Source organism: Pelobates fuscus, chromosome 12 (genome assembly GCF_036172605.1).
Source record: "Pelobates fuscus isolate aPelFus1 chromosome 12, aPelFus1.pri, whole genome shotgun sequence".
NCBI classification, from domain to species: Eukaryota; Metazoa; Chordata; class Amphibia; order Anura; family Pelobatidae; genus Pelobates; species Pelobates fuscus.
In genome coordinates this window covers 38,429,034-38,451,578 of record NC_086328.1, presented here as the reverse complement: position 1 = coordinate 38,451,578, position 22,545 = coordinate 38,429,034, and the positions used below count along the sequence as shown (strand labels likewise).

At 41.1% G+C, this 22,545-nt stretch overlaps 1 protein-coding gene across 1 annotated transcript in view; it reads left to right on the top strand.

Annotated features, from left to right (window-relative positions):
* LOC134578578 (5-hydroxytryptamine receptor 3A-like) overlaps window positions 1–22,327 on the top strand; it is a 68,975-nt gene extending 46,648 nt beyond the window's left edge. The window contains exons 5-9 of the mRNA XM_063437547.1: window positions 3,013–3,185; window positions 9,518–9,681; window positions 11,788–11,992; window positions 13,805–14,005; window positions 21,933–22,327. Coding sequence (XP_063293617.1) covers window positions 3,013–3,185; window positions 9,518–9,681; window positions 11,788–11,992; window positions 13,805–14,005; window positions 21,933–22,198 — 1,009 coding nt within the window. The 3' untranslated portion in view covers window positions 22,199–22,327. The remainder of the gene's footprint in view (window positions 1–3,012; window positions 3,186–9,517; window positions 9,682–11,787; window positions 11,993–13,804; window positions 14,006–21,932) is intronic.
* The last annotated feature ends 218 nt before the right edge of the window (window positions 22,328–22,545 follow it).

Below are 22,545 nucleotides of genomic sequence, written 5' to 3'. Positions count from 1 at the left end.
AGGTCTCTGAGACAATGAATGCCTTCCATCTGAAAATGTTGGAGACAATTCCCTGGGGGCAGAAATTTGAACAGGCAGGGAAACAAACTCTAGTTGATAACCCTTTACGCATTGCAGAACCCAAGCATCTGAGGTTATATCTGCCCACCTTAGGTAGAATAAAGCCAGCCTCCCCGCCACCCGAACATGATCGAGAGGGGAAGAAAGGGTACTCACCGTAAGGGCGTCTGCCCGAAGACCCACCACGGGGGTATCTGGAGCCCCATGATCTCCCTCTTGCCGGAAAGAAGGGAGGCGTTTTCGGATCTTGGAATCCTCGGGAGGGAAAAAAGGAACCTCTGGTGGCATGGAACAAGCCTCGGAAACCACGGCCGGGTGGACGGTTCCTGCTACGCCCGGCCCCTCCGAAAACCTTGGGCGCGAATACGCGCTTCATATTTGTCTGCGCCTTGTCAATTGCCGTAAAGGTCTTGACATAAGATCCCATGTCCTTCACGAAGGATGTGCCGAACAACATCCCCTCATCGGCTGAATCAGGCTCCGCCACGGTCATAGCGGCCAGTTTAGGGTCTATTTTTAAGAGAATTGCCTTGTGTCTCTCGGAAGACATAGCCGTGTTAGCATTCCCTAGAAGGCAGATAGCCCGCTGGACCTACCCGATGGCCACATCGATATCCAAAACAGAGTCCCCAGTTCTAGCGGCGTCAAGAAGCTCGTACAGCTTCGACAGGGGACCCAGTGTATCTTGTGTGTCTTGGCACCCTTTCAGGGAGTGATCTAGACCTTTCTTAGGTTTCCAGCCAGACTTATTTAAAAATTGGGCCATTTGGGGGTCAACGTCTGGGGTCTTACAGGCAGCGCCAGGGAGGGAAGGCCGTGGGCATTCGGCGCGCAACTTATTGCGGCCTTCTTTGGATAGAGGTGTGCGTATCCGTTTAGCCACATATTGGGCGATCTGGTCCGGAGGGACCCATTCAGCAGACCGCAGGTGACGGAGGTCGTCCGGGTCAAACAGGGGGTTACCCTGTGGGTCTAAAAGTGCTTTATTATCATCCTCAGCGGGGCCTGGCACCTTCCCTCGGGGGTTGGCAGAGGACCCAGAAGGGGTTACACCCGTAGGGGGTAGATCCTCGCCCGACTCGCCCTCAACATAGGAGTCGTACTCCATAATATCGGAATCATCTTCCACACTCCGGTCGGTATCCAACCCATTATCCAGGGCTCAAGCCCGTTTCCACAATCTAGCCTTTTTAGCCCGGCCGGGGCTCTTGTGTGCGTGGGAGGCGCGCTATCTGTGACCGCCAGAGGGAGTGGGAGTCGATATGTCGAGATTTTGCCTTCGCCTTATGGGCACCCGGCACAGTTTGGGCAGGGGAAGGGGACCCCACACCCAGGGGGGCAGGGGTAGCCATGTAAGGCAAAAACACTGAGTGTAGTGACTGGGTAAAGGAGAATGAAACAGCCCCCATTGCTGAGGCAATAGCCTTTTGAAGGGAGGAAGCCATAGTGGCCTCTAATAAGGCTTGGAACTGCTGAGAGGCCATAGCACCCTCAGGGTTATCAATTGGGAAATCCCCAGAGGGATCAGTAGGCCCATCTTTACTATCCTGCATAATGGCAGTAGTCACTTAGAGAAAAACGGGCACTAAGTGAAGTATAAAAGAAGCACTAGATAAATGGGTTGATTAACCCAGCAGAAAAAACAACACAAATTATGACCTGATCGTTGGTGTAGCAGGGGAACCCGGAGCAAAACAGAGACCGACCGCACGGCAGAACAGGGAGTGATGCGAGTGATCGCACAAAATGGCCACCGCACGTGTCAGAGTGCGCTCGTGGACAGGCTCCCGGCAGGGGGAAGGGGCGCGTGCGCCTACCCGCGCGGGCAGCCCGCGAGAGGGAAACGAGCACACCCAGCCGCGGTTGCAAGGAGAAAGGATCGCCGCGGCAGAGGGTAGCGCTGGGAAGCGTGCAGGGTAAACAGGCACGGGAGGGAGGGGAAACACCCAAGTACACCAACGATGTAGGTAACAGAAAATACCAAGTACACATAAAAGTATAATAATAATAGCAATAAGCAATAAGCCAAAAAGACATTAACCACAAGTAAACATCACAAAATAAAATGCAATGAGTAGGAGAGCTCAAGTAAGACACTTAGCTGTCTGAGGAAGCAGCAAAGAAAGAGGGGGATTGTGGGAGACACAGGCCTTATATAGTCACTTCCTCTGTTATGTTATTGGTTGCCTGTGTACCTATACATTTTTTTCCTTTCAATTTGATAATATTTATATTCCTCTATCTTTGCTGCTGAGGAAATAAAGAAAGAGTTATGCATAATATGAGCCTTGCAAAAAACTTGCAAAAAATAGCAAAAAAGCATGTAAACACTGGGTATTTTTAAAATGTTGAATCTATTTAGCAGTTTGTTTTCATTCCCTTTAGTAGATGAGTAAAAATTTTATCAAGTAAAAGTAAAAAAACATGTATTTTTTTCAATTTTTTATCATATTTTTTAATTTTTTAAAAAATTTAATTACATGAAATTATATAAATAATGATATGTAAAGAAAGGCTTTTTTGTCCTGAAAAAAACAAACAATATATAGTTTGTATAGGAACAGTAAATGAGAGAGCGGAAAATTACAGCTAAACACAAACACCACAAAAGTGTAAAAAGATGCCTGGTCGCAAATGTACAACATCGCAAAAACAGTCGAGTCCTTAAGGGGTTAAGTATGCGTTTGATAGGCATAAGGCTATCCTAACTATAAGATAAGGCCAGGGACTAATCAAAGTATAAAGAAAATTGGGCAAACTAGATGGGCCAAATGGTTCTTATCTGCCGTCTGATTCAAAATTTTTATGATATGTTTCTATGATAATATGTGACCATTAAATGTAAGATAATATTTTCCATTTCACCATGTCATTTTCCCATTATTTGGTGTATGCATGAAGCGAGTTCATGGTTCATGTAATGTTAAATAATTATATATTTTTTCTATCCAGGATTGATGGAAATTCCAAACCACTAGTATTTCCCTATTTTATGCTTGAATATGATGGTAAAGTAACTGAGGCAAGGCCATTACGGATTGTTAGCACCTGCAAATTAGATGTTTTCAAGTTCCCTTTTGACACACAGACTTGTAACCTGACTTTTGGTTCTTACGTGTACTTAGGTATGTACAATATAAATAAACCAAGCAAGGAATATAATGATGATAATGAGTTATGTAATGTGCAGTCTTAAATTACAGCTTAAAGAAACACTACAAGTAGTATAGCTACAACAGAGATGTGCAGTGGTTATAGTGCCAGTAGTGCTCTTTCGCCTATCCCTCCTATTTAAGTAGTTAAAAGTTTGACAACAGCTTGACTTCTTAACTTTGGTCTGTCAGTGCATTGCAACTAATCTGTTGGTTAACATTTAACTAGTTGTACAAGGTAAACCGTTTTTTATTTAAAAGTTAATTTTGTATAAGTCTTCATTTTAAAAGTAGGTGCACCTCTGAACATTATATTTGGTTCTTTCACTGTCAAATCTTTAAGGGCTTTGTGCTTCTGCAGGATATGCCAATGTTTCTTAAAAAAAATCTTTAGTCTTACATTTTCCCTATTATAGTCAGGGATAATTTTAGGATAATGTTCTTCCTGGCTTGTGGAAAATGTTTTGACGGTTGTTACAATACTTTCTTATCTATCAATAATGCTTCTTCAATAATAGCAACCACCATTTTTTTTCTTTGATGGCTGATGAATGTTCTTTGAATACTTCAAATACTGAAAAGTTCCTTCTTAGTCTAATCATCTCGTTCTGGGGCAAATTTTTAACCTAACTTGATAGATGGCAACCATAAAATGGTATGAAACACAGGGGAAGTGCACAATTGGATATTACACCAAATATACACTACTGGGCAATGATTATATATATATATATATATATATATATATATATATATATATATATATATATATATACATACACACACACACACACGGAATGCCAATATTGTAGCTTTAAATACATACTCCAAGACCATGATAAACAATGCATTAAAAGAAAAGAGTAATCAAATTACTTCAGTGAGATTATTTCAAAAGAGGTGATAAGCTTAAAAATGAATTGCCATATACATAGATAAAACACCAAAATTCAAGACCAACCTCTTTTCGAGCAACAAAATTGTAGTACAAAGTCCCACTGGTCTAGACTCCTGGGTGCTATAATACCTGGGTATGCACAATAAAGGCTAGTGGTAGTCTCAAATAAACTCCTGAGGAAATCCAGATGGTGATGGGATGAAGCACGTCTAGCAGAGAAGGAACACTTTGAAAAGATTCGGGACTACCACTACCATTTATTATGCATACCCAGGTATTATTGTCCTTTGGTTGATCCTGGATATTGGTATCATAGTAGGAGTTACAGAGCGTTTTATCTATGCATATGGCTAGTAATTTTTCATTCCTTGTTTTTTATGCTCTTGAGTGTTTTAAAGCAACAAGATTGGTAAATATTTTTTTGCATGGCGGGTATGTAGCGCCCTCCAGAGTATCTTTGATGTATTATCCAATTGTGCACTTCCCATTTCTTTTATTTGCATCAAGTCCTTTTGGGAATGGGTCGCTTAGTAGAAGCATTTATTTCAGACGTTTTCCAAACTAGTTTTTATAATTTATGGTTAAAAAATAAAATAAACATTTTATTTTTCTGGTTGAATATTTATTTTTTCTACAAATTAAGGGAAATACAGTGGCGACTAAGTTTGCCCCCAGTTTTGTCAACCTATTTATGTGTGGTCTGGGGAGAAACCCTAGTCTCCTGTAGGTGACATATAGATTTTGTTTATGATTTGGAAGAGAGAGGAGGAGTATCTGAAAGATTTTTAAAATGATCTTAACTCTTAAGCTACAGAACTACGTTTGCATTTCTAAGCCTAGTAGTTAATCCAAAATAGACAGACAATATAGGACAGTGGTTATAGGCGTCTGAGTGGTTTTCCAAATTAGTATTGGTCTGCATACTTTTTACTTGCCCTAAATGTATGCATAGATGACGCAGGAATGACACTTGGTAATCTGTACATGGAATATGATGCACATTCTATTTAAAATAATTGGGCATGTTGTATATCAAGATACATTGCGGTGAATGGTGCAGGAGGCAACAGGCAATGTTACAATTCAATCATTAGTAGCAACGTGTAACATCTATTTAGTGGTGAAACAGAATGATACAGATATCACTCCTGGCTTTGTGCCAAATGGTCTTGCTTCTAACACGACTTAATCCACGAGTACATGAAAAAAGGCAGAGAAGAGATTCAGTGGTGCAGTATATTTCAATAAAAAGAGAACACACAACAAAGAAAAAAGAGAATTCCCACTCACATGCTATAGAGCCCCAAACCAGCTCCAATTTTATTAGCGTGCAGTGCTATAATCCCCACTTATGGATACATGTATTTCATGCACAGCATTCAGCGGTGTTCAGTGATGGATGTACAATAATACAAAAGAGAGAGAAAAAAAATGCAATAGTGTAACATTGTAATTTTGACATGAATAATGTGGTAGATAAGAAATGCATCCTAAAGGAACACTCTGGTAACCATACCAACTTCATCTAAATTAAGTTGTTATGGTACCAGGACACCCCCAGGCGCACTTATACCTCAAGGAGTTAAACCCTGTTTGAACGGTTTAACCATTCCAACAGTGATCTACAGTAACCCCAGGAAGCATCCAGCTTCTGGATAGCCGTTACAGGAATTGATGAGTGACGCCTGGCAGGGGCACCGCTGATTGGCTTAGAGAGGTTAGATGATGCTTTAAGCCAATCAGTACTTCCCCATTAATAAAAAAAAAGGTACAGCCATTTATCGTGATGCATCCAATAGATTAAATAAATACTTTGTTCACTATAGTACAATATTTTGTGTATTATATATTTTATTACATCTGGCATATTGTATAAAACTATTTTTTTTTTTATAAAATAAATTACTAAAACCTTTATATACAAAACAGCTTTAACAGAAAAACAGTCCAGCAAGAGAATAAAACCTATCCAAAGTGCCTCTATCCACCATCTATTTTCACCACCAGAAAAGCCACAAAACAGGCAGCCTGATGTTCAATAGATGGTCTTTATATAAGCTATATGAAAAAAAGATTTAAGCATTCTAATAAAATAATGCTTAATAATATTCTGTATACATGCAGCATATACATTCTGTATATATGCAGCCTATACATTCTGTCAGGGCCGCCATCAGGGGGTGACAACCGTGACAGTTGTCACGGGCCCGGCGGCCCTGGGGGGCCCGGACTGCTCTGGCAGTCCTGGGCCCCACTTTCCCTCTCTGCACACATAGATAGCGAATATCGCTATCTATGTGTGCAGCCCCGGGCCCCCGGCTTCCCTGTTACCGCAGAGGGGGCCCAGGCAGCACACAGCTTCTCTTCTTCTCGTTTCTGCCAATAACTCTCGCGAGACCCGGTTGCCATGGCAACGCTCCGCGGGTCTCGCGAGAGTTATTGGAGGAGAGAAGAGAAGAGGCTGTGTGCTGCCTGGGCCCCCTCTGCGGTGGGAAGCCGGGGGGCCCCACCATGCCACCGGACCACCAGGGATGGAATCTCCCCCCTCCCTAGACACAGGTAAGCAGGGAGGGGGGAGAAACAATTTTTTTTTTTTTTAATTATGTTAAAATGCCCCCCCCCCCTCCCCCACACCCCAGCACATTTACACACACACACTGCATACACTGACACAGCACACACACACACACACACACACACACACACACTGCATACACTGACACAACACACACACACACACACACACACACTGCATACACTGACACAACACACACACACACACTGCATACACTGACACAACACACACACACACACTGCATACACTGACACAACACACACACACACACTGCCACAACACACACACACACACACACACACACACACACACTGCATACACTGACACAACACACACACACACACACTGCATACACTGACACAACACACACACACTGCATACACTGACACAACACACACACACACACACACACTGCATACACTGACACAACACACACACATACTGCATACACTGACACAACACACACACACTGCATACACTGACACAACACACACACACACACACACACACACACACTGCATACACTGACACAACACACACACACTGCATACACTGACACAACACACACATGCATACACACTGCATACACTGACACAACACACACACACACACTGCATACACTGACACAACACACACACACACACACTGCATACACTGACAACACACACACACTACATACACTGACACAGCACACACACTGCATACACTGACACAACACACACACACTACATACACTGACACAGCGCACACACACTACATACACTGACACAACACACACACATTGCATACACTGACACAACACACACACACACACATTGCATACACTGACACAACACACACACACTGCATACACTGACACAACACACACACACACACACTACATACACTGACACAGCACACACACTGCATACACTGACACAACACACACACACACACTATATACAATAACACAACACACACACACTACATACACTAACACAACACACACACTCTGCATACACTGACACAACACATTCTGCATACACTAACACAACACACACTGCATACACTAACACAACACACACTGCATACACTAACACAACACACACTCTGCATACACTGACACAAAACACTATGCATACACTGACACAAAACACTATGCATACACCAACACAACACTATGCATACACCAACACAACACACTCTGCATACACCAACACACTCTGCATACACCAACACAACACACTCTGCATACACTGACACAACACACTCTGCATACACTGACACAACACACACTGCATACACTAATACAACACACACTGCATACACTAACACACACACTGCATACACTAACACAACATACATACTGCATACACTAACACAACATACATACTGCATACACTAACACAACAAACACACTGCATACACTAATACAATACACACACTGCATTCACTAATACGACATGCACTCTGCATACACTACACACTAACACACTCACTGCATCCACTATACTGACACACACTCTGCATTCGCTACACATTAACACACTCTACATTCACTACACTAACACACACTCTGCATCCGCTACACACTAACACACTCTCTGCATTCACTACACATTAACACTCTGCATTCACTACACTAACACACACTCTGCATCCGCTACACACTAACACACTCTCTGCATCCGCTACACACTAACACACTTTCTGCATTCACTACACTAACACACTCTCTGCATTCACTACACATTAACACACTCTCTGCATTCACTACACATTAACACACACTCTGCATTCCCTACACATTAACACACACTCTGCATTCACTACACATTAACACACACTCTGCATTCACTACACATTAACACACTCTGCATTCACTACACACTTACACACACTCTGCATTCACTGCACTAACACACACACTACATTCATTACACTGACACACTGCATTCACTACACACTAACACACACTCTGCATTCATTACACACTAACACACACTCTGCATTCACTAAACTATGCACACACTCTGGATTCACTATACTGACACACACTCTGCATTAACTGTACACACAGCATCCACTACACAAACACCCTGTATTCACAGTACACACACTACATCCACCACAAATTGAAACACTCTGCATTCACTATACACAGACACTGCGTCTAATACACACACTACATCCACTACAGACACTGCATCCACTAAACACATTTCATCTAGTACATACAAACACTACATCCACTACACAAACACACACTACATCACTGTACACACACTACATCCACTACTCAAACACACTCTGCGTTCACTATACACACTGCATCCGCTACACAAACACACACTCTGCATTCACTGCACAAACAGTATCTAATACACACAAACACTACATCCATTACACACATTCTAATTCACTTCCACTATACACACCACATTCAGTCCCGCATCATTGTCAGCGGACTAGGTAGGGCGTGGGCGGGCCCGGGAGGGAGGGGGCGGGGAGGGGGGGCCCAGACCTTGTGCTTTGTCAGGGGCCCCAAAATTTCTGATGGCAGCCTTCTGTATACATGTAGCATATACATTCTGTATAAATGTAGCATACACATTCTGTTTACATGCAGCCTATACATTCTGTATACATGTAGCATATATATTCTGTATAAATCTAGCATACACATTGTGTTTACATGCAGCATGTACATTCTGTATACAAGCAGCATATACATTGTTTTCATGCATGGAAATGTTACCTTAACACTTTCATGATGTCTGTAATGTAGTCATACATGAGAATGCTAAATAAACCTTACAACACCTGTATCCTATACATTGTCTCCTTCTTTAGATGCAGAAATTGTGATGGGTGAAATCTATAATTCCTCCACTGTGACTCAACGGTCAGAAAATATACTTGCAAGCAAAGGAGAATGGAAACTCTTAAACATAATTGTATTTAACAGGACCAAATATTTCAGCAGTGGAGCAACTTTTAGTGAAGTGAGGTTTCGGGTAAGAGTAAGAAAGTCGTTTTATAGGCGCATTTACTGTGGTTTATATATGCATTGCTATACGTTATATTGCTGTGTTCTGTAATGTACTCAAACATGGGAGATTATAGAAAGAATAAATCTTAACCCCTTCACTACTAAATGTTTTTAAATCATTGGATGGGTAGCTAGCGAATAAACGTAGAATTAAACAGCAATTTTCGGAATAGATCACTTTTCAGACAAATGTAAAATTCTGTAAATTTCAAATGTTTTATTTTTGTATTTCTTTATTCAGACTTTTTGGAAATGCTTGGGAAATAAAAGCTTTAGACAGCATACAATGGAGCATGATTTAAACTGTAACAACGCTGTACTATCTCAGGTGCACAATTTAGTAGATGGTGCCCATGAGATAGTCAACACATGCTCATGGTTTAAGTCATGTGTGCACAATATAGTTCACTCATGAGCAAAATATACTAAATCGTGCACACTAGATAACTATACCCTGGGAAGCAAGGCTGGTGCTTCCTATTAGCACCTACCTCCCTGCTATCTCACTGGCTTTGGAGTAGCCTCTCCTCCCTGCTATCTGTAGTTTGCAGAATATTTAATGTTCTGTGACATACAGCTGAAGAGTCTTCTGCTCTCTCCTACAATCCACCTCCTTCTAATTCAGTGCTGAATCAGGAGGGCGGAAAGAAAGAGGGACAGGCACTGGCTTTTGAACATCAGAGGAGAAGTGGGGTTCTGCGAAATGCATAGTACCGGGGAGATACGACATCTCAATGTACTCCGAAAGCAAGTTGAGCAGCAGAATGTAGATGCTAATAGGAAGTGCTGGCCTTGCTTCCCATGGCATAGTTATCTTGTGTGCACCATTTAGTAGATAGTACCCATGAGTTAACTATATCGTGCTCACACGAGATTTAAATGTGTTAATTATATCATGGGCAATATCTATTAACTCATGCCCATATGATAGTACATCAGGGCTAGGATTTTTTGTGTTTTTTTTATTTATTTTGTTAAATGACATGTAGGATACTGTGACTCTTGCAATATTTAACACAAGATCTGAAATGTTAGTGTAAAGTAAAAATACTACTTTTATCACATACAGCAGGTGTGACAAAAAATAGATAAATAAAAATAACTAGCTTGCTTATAGGTATTTGTAAGAGCCGTGGTGGAATTATTAGCAGTGCAGCTTACAATGAAAGACAACTGAATGTAAAAAGAATGTCTGCATTTGAGCATATCATAATGTCAATATACAGTAAGTACAGTTCAATTATACATTTCTAACATAAAAGGTATTGAGGAAGTGCTATAGCAATCTTAATCAAACCATGTACCCTATAAGTGGAGAAGTAATTCACACCACTCCTGACAGTAGCATTGACACTTCCTTTACTGTTTGAAAGGAGTGGCAAACTGTCATTTTCAGCATGTTTGCCGATATTATATCAGTGGAATTGGTTCCTGGTAGAGAAATTATTCTTGTAATCATTTTGAATTATAATAATGATTACAAGCCTTGGAATATGAAACTGAGTGCACCTTTATAAAATAAATTATTCTAGACACAATTTTGGGAGAGAAGAGGTTAAGGGATAGTGTAATAAAATAATGCAGATTTGTGTAGGGGGGGGGAGGGGGGGGCTGGACACGCAGAGGATTACCAGTGCAGTCCGTGCCCCCCAGGAGCGCTGGGCCTGTGATGGCGGCCCTGCTGCTAATGATGCAGCCTGGAATGATCAGAGGTGGGGTTACACCTCAAACAGCAAACTTAAATATATCCTTATGCACAGCATTTTTTAGTGAAATGCTGCACGTACAGACTGCAAGCACCATGTCATCTCCAAAGCCCTGATGTTGTCATGGTGCTTGAAGTAAACCTTTTAAATATGTGTAAATTACATTTCATTCCTAAAGTGCTGACAGTGTCCATTAAAACCTTAAAAGGTACAGGAAGGGGCCTTCTTCTCATTTATGAATAGGTTATAGTGCTACATAAATTCTAGGGACAAACCAAGAGGCTCTTCCTGTAGACATCTATTGCTCAATTTCTGTTATTTTGGATATTTGACTTCATAATTATGTATTGGTTTCCTCTCCCTAGGTTTCGATACAGAGAGTTCCTCTAAAATACGTAAATAACCTTGTTGTCCCAGCTTTCCTCCTGGTTATTGCAGATGTTTTCAGTATGTTAATCCGGTCATATGAAGACAGACTCGTCTTTAAAATTTCTGTGGTCTTAGGATTCTCTGTGCTACTGGTGATTCTGAATACTATCCTCCCTAATTCTAAAAGTCCACCAATCTTGGGTAGGTACCTTGTTGTGCAATAGACAGTTGGTTATTGTTTTTTTCCTCTTTATGCAAAATCACATCTACAATGGCAAAATAAAGATCGGCCGAAGGCATAGAATTGAAAATACGTAATTTGCTAATTTTACCAATTAAATTAATTGGGGACATTTGACCAATTTGTCCATTTCTAGGTCCTAGTCCAATTGTCCCTGATTTGTTCTTCTGGTGTTCCACCACTGGGAATACCAGAGATAAACTCAGTTTAAGAGCAGTTTGAGTGAACCATTAGATGCATTCACACTTCACAAATTGAACTCAAGGGAGTCATCAGGGAACACTAATGATGACCATTGCCATAAAGGGGTGTATGTGGTCTGTAACAATCTGTAGGTATTTATACATGTCAAAGTAACATTCACATAAATTCCAGGACCCAGTTTCCCAGCAGAACATTGCCCAGGGCATAGCACTCCCTCTGCCGGCCTGCCTTCTTCCCATAGTGCATCCTGCTAACATTGCTCCCATAGGTAAATGATGCACACGCACCCGGCCATCCACCTGATTGTAAAGAAAACAGGATTCATGAAACCAGGCAACCTGTTCTCCACTAAACCTAATTGAATTGACCACATTATGGTAAAATCAGCAGCCTTTGGAGCACAGTTCAATGAGAACCGATGGAACTTACATGCACATGGATAACTTGTTGTTTGCAGCTAATTCTGGATTATTCTTGGAAAATCTCAGCAATTCACAGTATTCTTAGGATGTCCTTTCATAAACATTGATCCTATCAAGGTAGGGTCATATAAAAACTTCTGTGTGTAATATGTACGGTTTCTCTATAGCCAAAACATTAAAAACACCAATGCACTGGATAATTTAAACCATTATGTTCACCCACATGGGAACTATTTGTGGTTTAAGAGTGCCCAATTATTGATGGCCTTGGTTTCCAATGCAGATTTATTTATTTATTTTTTACTACCATCAGTCATACAAATTAAAATTTAAGATATCTTTCATTGTTCTAAAGATTAATATACTTGACTTTTAATCATTGCAATTGTTCTTAAACACTTCCTATATTTAGTACAAAATACAGCTGCTTTGGAAATAACATACATTTTATAACTAATTATATCATTAGACTAGAAGCATATGATAAAGCACAACGTTTGGAAACTTGAGTGTTTTTTCCATTTCTCCATGGTCTAGTTATAATGTTCATGTGCACATTAAAGGATCCTTTGGCAGTGGACAGGGGATCACTGACCGAGCTCTGACCAGTCTGCGACTATGCAGCCCCATGTTCATAAATAAGCCTTAAGCTCCCATGACGCAGACACCATTTCACTGGTTGTCCTTTCTTGCACCACTTTTGGTAGGTACTAACCAATGCATACCGGGAACACCCGAATGTGTTTTGTTGATGTTCTGACCCTGTCATCTAACCATCACTCTTTGGCTCTTGTCAAAGTCACTTTGATTTTGCCGCTTGCCAATTTTTCCTGCTTTCAATACATACAATTCAAGAATTGACTGTTCACTTGCTGCCTAAAACATCCCACCCCTTGACTGGTGCCATTGTAATGATAATCAATTTTATTCACTTTACCTGTCAGGGGTTTTAATGTTGTGGCTGATCAGTGTTTGCATGTAGGTGCAGTGATCACTTAGGGAGTACCAGTGTGGATTGATGGGGAAAGTAGTTCAGTTAGCGACATTTCACAGTGGAAAAAAAGAAAAGAAATTCAAAATAAAAGGCAGTGAAACAGGACCCTGTATTTAAGTAAACATTACCCTTTTGCTTCCCTTCTTACACAGGTATATTCTGCTGTGTGTGCATGGGTATGATGAGTTTCAGTACAGCTGGAAGTGTGTTGACCTCCTATATTGTGGAGTTATCTTCTAAAGATTGTAATGTCCCAAAATGGATGATTTGTCTTCTAAAGTATTTGGCACCAGTGGTGCGTGTCAAACCAACAATTACAAATAAAGTGGAGACAGTCATTTCAACAGACAAAGGTATGTGATAGCTAAATAAAAACTGGGAAACATCTGTCATGATATCAGGACCCTGAGGCAGCTAACTAGGGGTTGCTTGGTTCAAACAATAACTGTGGCTTAACTCTAGCCTGCAAATATTGTTATGTTTGTCCACCCAATGCCATTTTCCCCTTCCTAATGCAATGATACTGTTGTCTTGCAAATCTTGGTCATGATTCCTGCCCTAATGTTCTCCATCTCTCTGTTCCTTTACTCCCATGACTAGACATGTGCATCAGTGAAATTTTCATTTCGGACAAATTAATTTGTACTAAATAAAAATTTAATTTGTCCATTCTGAATTTCGTCCATAAAACATTAGTTTTTTGGACAAAATTTGGTAAAACATAATTTGTTTTTCGCCCATTAGGACAAAAATAACACTGCTCATGTGCAAAAAAAAAAAAAGCAAGGAGAGAGTTGGCAGCGCTACCAACTCCCTCCTTGTAATAATTAAATATTAACATTACATTTCCCCCCCAAAATAGTTCCAGGAGCAAAGTAGTGGCGGGCGGTCTCTTTCAGAAGTACGAAAACGAATAAAATACAAAACATATGCTTTAGCTGGTATGCAGATAGTGTTCACCTAATCCATGCGAACTATTCCACTGAACAGTACTCTTCCAGTATGCAAAGAAATGAACGCAGGCGGGATGGAAGTTTAGCGGAGGTTTAGCAGAGGTGGAATGTCCGATTTTAGTTCCATGCACTCGACGACCAAACACCGCTGCCTGCGTTTGTGCGAATAAGATGGCCGCCACCATGTGTTCGTGTATACGAACGGCGGCCACCCAGCCGACCACTTAGAACACTGAGGTGTGAATCGTTATTGAGATGTTAACGGGGGGAACAAGGTTAATAAGAATACGGGTGATCTGGGTATTTTGTGGCTTTGTTTGGTTACCGAACAAAGCAGGGAAAAAAGAACTGAAACGAAAAGGTAATGCATTCGGCATTTGCCCTTTCATTTTGTATATAATTCAAATGTACGGCTTTCGTTTATGTTTTAGTAAACGAATATGATAGTCAGAAAATTCGGACGAAATCATACATGTACGATAACGAATGCACATGTCTAGACCTGACCCAGACTACAGCCATATTATTCACTCTCTTTTTAGCTGTACTTTCATTTTAATACTTCTCATTCATATACAATGTTCTGTGCCATTCACTTTAATCACCCTCACATCTTATATCAACTTTCTTCTCATCTCTCTCTTACACTGTTCCACTCATTGTATGTTCCCTGTATTCCTTTTCAATTGCTGAACTGATGTTTTTCTTTTCTTTTTATCGTTCTTTTGTATTTATTTTCAGTTCCGTCTGTCTCGCTTCTAAACTTCCTCAACGCTCCCCAACTTTCCTTCATGATTTCTTGCTTACATTCTTTAATTTTTCATTCACCAAGATCTTGCTTCTATTATCAAACCTTTGTTTTTTTTCTCAAATCCATTTCCATACTTCCTCTTGCTATGCACATACACATTATCTAGTAACAGAGTTGTAATTGAAACCTTAGAAACATTCACAACTAACATTTTACACTACAAATGAATGCTCTATTCCTATAATTCTATCCTCTTCCTTGCCGGAAAGTGCATTTTACCCATCTCATCTGCATTTGCACATGATCCCAGACACCTTTTTGAATACTTTAAACTACCTTCTCTGCCCCACTACAATCTCACAATTTACAGCTACTGACTTCACAACCAACTAGTGATTTTTATACATCAGAAGCTTCTTCCCTTCAGACTGTGGTCTATAACATGGAGATTGAAGAAATTATACATTGTATTCAATCCAAGGAGAATACACTATTGTCTATCTCAAGCATGTCAAACTCAAAGGCTAACACAGGCCAAATAAACAAGGTTTAAGTTCATGTGGGCCACAAAAAAAAAAAAAAAAACTTCAGTTTTCATAGAAATGTAGGTTTATTTAGAAAAGTACAGTATAAAAACGTTGCCTAACTGACACTGGATGTCCTCACAATTGAAGGGCTTCAAAGTAAACAAAAGAGTGGATTTAGGAGACAGCATTTGCATATTACCAATGTTTCAGTCCAACTACCTTTACATATTAAGAAAAGTTTGGTAATAGGACTGAAATGATGACTGTATGCTTTAGCACAGCTGTAAAAAACAAACGTTATCTTTTTGATTTTGAATTAATATGAGTGTGTTCTTCACTTTGGCAGAGATCATCAAACTTGATGATCTCAGCCAATCCAATGCTTTCTCATAGTAAAGCATTGGGAGGCTATTGTGCATGTGTGGCAAAAAGCTACGCGGCCAGTAAGCATCTCCATGGGGAGAGTGCAGCGCCTCCATGCAGCCCCAAGCTATTACACTGCTCTCCTCCCACCACTCTAATACACTGCCCTCCCCTTTCACCACATTGCTCCCTCCTTCCCACAATTTAATACACTGCCTTCCACCCTCACCAAGTTAATAAACTGACCTCAATCTAACACACTGCCCCCCTACCACCACTCTAATACTGCATCACTCCCTCCCCTAAATTAATACACTGTCTGTGACAGACCGCCTGGCACCCAGACTGAGTACCTCCATCAATCGATGCTCCTAGTGCTCACAGAGGACTCCAAGCACTCCACCAGTCACCATCAGCACCGTAGACCCCCAAACCACCGCAACTTGGTTGGGGTCTGCCGTCCTCCCCTGGACCCAAGACCAGGATCCAGCTTCCAGTGGGTGAACCTCTCCTACTCCAGAGAGTGTAGTGATTGTGATATAGCAATCCACAGAGTGAATATAGTTGTCCCCCCCACACATGAGATGAGGCTCTATGTTGAGGGTGAAGAGGAACTGATTTTAATGGTGCCACACTTGGCCTTTTATGACAATCCCCATGCAAGGGGCACATCCACATGGACCTTGTGGAGAACTCTGTTACAAAGTCACAGACCAATAGTGTTACAATGCATGACACTCCCATATACAATACAATACACCTTCCCCTTTACTTAGGAGATAATTGAGTCAAGCACTATACTAAACTATACTCAATTATCTCCAAACACAAAAAAAAACACACATTTTTACCAAACCCCCAAAATACCTTAAAACACATAAAATCCCCACAGTTACACCCCCTGATAGCCCTGATCTGGGTGACCAACATATCCAAAAATAACCCATATCAGTTCAGGGGTTCAGGAATTTCCTGGAAGTCATAGTTTTTACCGACCGCACGTATGGTTCTATGCCCAAAACAGTTTCATAGAATCGCGTTTTAGTACCGCTGGAGACCGACCAGGAACTGCAAAGTCTTCGTGCCGAAAATATTTCTATAGAATCGGGGCTAAGCTGGGGGACCAACCAGGAACCGTGAATCTTCATGCAGAAAATAGTTCCAGATCATTCACGGCTAAGTCTCCCTGAAGCCTATTCGCGGTTTTGGTCCATGCGAACAGCCGCCAGGGAGCTAGTGTTCGGTTCTATGGAAAGTGCCGAACCAGGGGAGCCAGGGGGAATAAAATATGGGTCTTTACAGTCGTTGACTTGGCTCATAGTCTTTTGGCAAAAGGCTGGCCAGCAGGCCCCTCCTAGCACCCGTGACGAGGTTCAGTTTGTCACACTGTCTTTCCCTCAATTTTACACATTGCCCAGCTCCCTCCACTCTAGTACACTGCCCTTTACCTTACCCAATATAAAACATTGCCCCCTTCCTCCCTTAAAATAATACACTGCACCCCTCCCTCCCTCAAATTAATACACTAGCCCTCTCTCTCCTTCAAATTAATACACTGCCCCCCTCCCATATTTAAAAAAAAAACTGGCCCCCTCCTCCAAATTAATACACTGCCTCCTCTCTCTCCAAATTAATACACTGCCCCCCAGGGCCGGACTGGGAAAAAAATTAGGCCTGGGCATTTTTCAATCAGAGCGGCCCCCCTAAGAAGGGGGCAGGGGCCAGAGAGGGTGTGTTTTGTCATCACTAATGACAAGCACACCCCCTCTCAAAGTGAGCATGTTGGTTCAAACAAGCTTGTGCTGTGTTTGCTTTTAAATTGTCTCCACAACTGGGATATCAGAGGACAAAAGGGCCAGGAAAGTATATGCATGTGTTTGGAACCTGCTTGTGGGATTGCGTGTGTGTAGAGTGTGGTGTGGTATTGTGTATAGGTAAATTTAATTTGTGTTTGTAGTGTAATATGGCTAATATGGCTAGGGGCTGTAGAGAGTGTGTGTATAGGGGCATAGTGTTATAGGGGATGTAGCGAGTGTGTGCATACGGGCTGTAGTGTGTGTGTGTATAGGTGACGTAGTGTGTATAGAGGTTGTAGAGAGGGTGTGTTTAGAGAATGTTGTATATGTTTGCTTACAAGGAATGCAGTGTGTGTGTGTAGGTGGTGCAGTGTGTGTGTGTAGGAGATCTAGTGTGTAAAGGACCCAGAGTGTGTATAGAAGATTGTGTGTGTGTGTGTGTGTGTGTAGAGGATTAAGAGTGCATAAAGGGTAAGGGATCTAGCGTGTATCTGGAGCATAATGTGTGTAGTGGTGCAGTGTGAGGGGTGATGTACAGGGGTGCTGTACGGTGTGTGTATATATATATATATATATATATATATATATTTGGACGTATTGTATGTGTGAGGTGCGCAGTGTGTGTGTGTGTGTAAGAGGGGTGCTGTGTGTGAGGGTGTTTTTATCTGCCGTTACATTCTAAGTTTCTAATTTTCTTTGTCTGTTAACTCCCTGAGGGTTATTTTATATATATATATATATATATATATATATATATATATATATATATATATATATAAAATGTGTGTGTGGGAGTGTGCTGTGTGAGCGAGGGAGCTGTGTCTGTCTGAGGGTGCTGTGTGTGTCTGAGGGTGCGGTGTGAGTCTGGGGGTGCTGTGTGTGTGAGGGGGTGCTGTGTGTGTGAGGGGGCTGTTAGTGTGAGTGTGAATTTATTTTAATATATTTTTTTATTGATAATTAAAAAAAAAAAAGTTATATCCCCCGCTCCCTTTTTACCTTTAGCCTGGGAGAGGGGGGAGCCGGGTTTCCATGGAGGTGGATGCCGTGCTGCCATCCCTGGTGGTCCTAGTGGTGAGAATGAACTCTAGTCTGCAGGCTAGAGTTCACTCTCGCGAGATCTGAGCATTGCCACGGTAATCGCGGCAACACTCAAACCTCGTGAGAGGATCCCGGTGGAGCTGCTGGCTAGAGCTCCACCGGGTCCTCTCCTGCCTCTCTCCCTCCCAAGCCAGTGGCTGCATCTTTGGGCCGGTGAGGGAGATCTTTGATTTCCCCACCGGCCCATGAAGGCACACAGCAGGCCCTGCAGGGGCTGGCAGGGGAGATCCTGTGGGAGATCCACGGCCATCGTGGCCCACCGGGCATTTGCCAGGTATGCCCGATGGCCAGTCCAGGCCTGTTGCCCCCCCTCAAATAATACATTGCCCCTTCCTCCCTCAAATGAATACACTGCCCCCTCTCCCCAATTTAACACATTACACAGGAAGGTCCCTTAAGCCCCTCTTCCCCTACCTTAAGAGGAGTTGCAAGTCCTCCAGTTCCAGCCCTGCTCTTCTCTGCAGACTCTCCTCTGGCACTGTAAGCAGGAGGGACAGGGGAGTAGCTGGCCTGCTCTGCAGATAGACAGACACTCTGCCCTCTTGCGGCCGTGGGAGGAAAGATAAGAATCAGACAGGAAAGATCTTTCCTGTCTTGCAGCCCCAGCACAAAGCAGCCCCGGGGCAGGCAGTCCGCAAATATATTTATTGTGTAAGTTTGACATGCTTGGTCTATTTTTTTGTCTTTTTAAGATCTGCTGTATCCCCAGAATCTGTTCTATATATATTTTGTAATTTTTAGGGATCGGGGAAAAGTCCCTGGGAGATGCAGTCTATATTGATGAGTAACACTTACACTTATATAACTGTGTTGAGTGTGGGTTACCACATTTTTCCTTCCTGTTTGCACTATTCCACATCTGAACAATATGCCTCAAGCCACCTGTCCTTTTTATCCCATCACATCTTTCTGAACACCCATTTACTGTCTCCATCTCTAGAGTTACCTCCTCCCCGCTCTGTTCTTGGCCCTCTTTTATTCTTCATTTTCATTGCTACTTTTGGTAACCTTATTAACTATTTTAGATTCCAATACCATTTGTATGCTGACAATACAAACATGACACACACTGCTTCCAATCCATCTGTAAATGGATGTCCTCCCATTTTCTAAAGCTTAATATTTCTGTTACTGAACTTCTCATGTTTTCCCTATGAGTTATTCCACCTCCATCTATATCCCTGTCACATCTATGTCAATGGGGCACCTATTATCCAGATCCCTCAAGCTCACGGACTTGGACTTACTTTCAACTTAGGTCTTTTCTCCTCACATCCAGTCTCTAAATCCTGTAACATCCACCTTAAAAATATCACCATGTGTTTCCTTTTCTAATTCAAGGTACAACTAAGGCACTTGTTCATGCATTCATCATTTCCCAGCTTGACTATTACAAATCACGACTCATTTGCCTTCAGTATCCAATTCAAACACCTAACACTAACCCACAAAGCTCTCAATAATTCCACTCCTCATTACATTTCCTTTTTACTCAACAAATACACCACTTCTAATTCCCTTCTCTCTACAAGTTATCCCTTTTCCGATATCAACTCCTGCACTACAAGGCTGAGCTTTGTCAAACTAATAGAATCTCATATTGGTAGCCAGCCACAGCCTATTCAGAAGCAAACTGTAATAAATATGGGGCTTGGAGTGTCCCTTTAAACCAGCATGTACAAGTAAACACAAAAGTGAAAAAATAATAATCTGAATACATTGAAGACATTAGACTTGTGCATGGTGGAAAAAATTTGTTCAAATGAACCACTTTGTCAAAAAAAAAAATATTTGTTAGTCTATGTGGCAGTCAATTTGGGTTTTGTGAATATCACCTTGTTACGGATTTCTTACACTCCAGCTGAGTAAATTCGTGCAGCGTTTCCCGAAATCCAAATAAAGCAGAAGGTGTTGTGAATTATAGCTCCCAATCCCCCAAACATGAGCCAAGATTTCATGAAGGGGTAAAACAATCTGGTTTATTGATGGCCACTGCCTTTTATGCAGGTCCTCTAGCAAAGGACCTTGTGGAGGACAGGAACACAGAATACAGTAACCAATCATTTTACAATAAAATATAACACACTCCCACATGAACAGTGAACTCCCTCCTCTTTATCCTGGAGATAGTTGGGTTAAGTGGCCGGAGCAAACTTAATTATCTCCAGGTATAGAAAATATTTCTATTTTACAAAAGTAACAAAAATACATTAAAAAATATAACTTTGCTTTACCCAAACGGAACCCCCACATTCAACGGGTGGTCTGGCTGTTCGGTAGTTTGTTTGTATTTTTATAAAAAGAACGAAATAGGGCTAACTACACGAACAGCTGACGAAATACAAAAGTATGGGCATTTATAAAACAGGGGTTTTGTCACACACCTATTAAAAAATATTCAGACAAACCAAAATGTCGGAAAATATAACATAATAGAAATATTCGCAGTACACTTATAATTTCTAATTAGTGGAGTAATAGCTGCTTGATCCAAGGAGACATCTGACTGCTATTTTGGGGTCAAGAAGGAATTTTTTTCCTAGTTTGTTGCAAAATTAGAAGCGCTTCAGACTAGGTTTTTTGCCTTCTTTTGGATCAACAGCAAAAACATATGTGAGGAAGGCTGAACTTGATGGACGCAAGTCTCTTTTCAGCTATGTAACTATGTAACTTATAGGTACATTTTGTGCCATTTGGATCAAATGTAAAAAGTAACCATTTAAGGGGAAACTCACACACAGGTCTTGTTTTCATGTTATTTAATTTTTAATTTGATTTATTTTTATTTACAGATTGTTACAATTCTAAGAAAAGAGAGCTTAATTTGCAACCATTTCACAAGAGGAAGAACTGTTCTTCACCGGAAGAAAAAGTTCTAAGGAAGATACTAGCAGAGATTGTTAATATTCATAATGAGTGGAATATGTCCAATACCAAGGATGATAAGTGGTCTGAGTGGGATATTGCAGCAGCTGTGATAGATCGTCTGATCTTCATCATTTATGCTTTTATTGTAATAATTTTATTTATTGTCGTAATTATAGCTTGGTCGACATAAAAACTCTGAATGAGATGTAGTTTTAGTCTTCTGCTTAAAAATCTGGTATTTTTCAGTAATATTTTATCAATGCATTGTTTTTATTGCTTCAAGAAGACAAATTAAATGTGTTCTTCAACACTAGGGCAAAACCACAGCAATAAAAATGCACAACTTATTTTCTCACATGACCAAATACGTGTGATCTAGTACATTTCCTGGATGGCTATATTATGCAGGTGTTTCCCTCACTGTTGCCTTTTGAAAGATGCCGATTTTCAGTTTATTATTACAAGCTGATTATCAGCATTTTTACAGTTTTACAGACCTAAGCATGGCTTCCAAAATAAATAAATAAATAAATAATA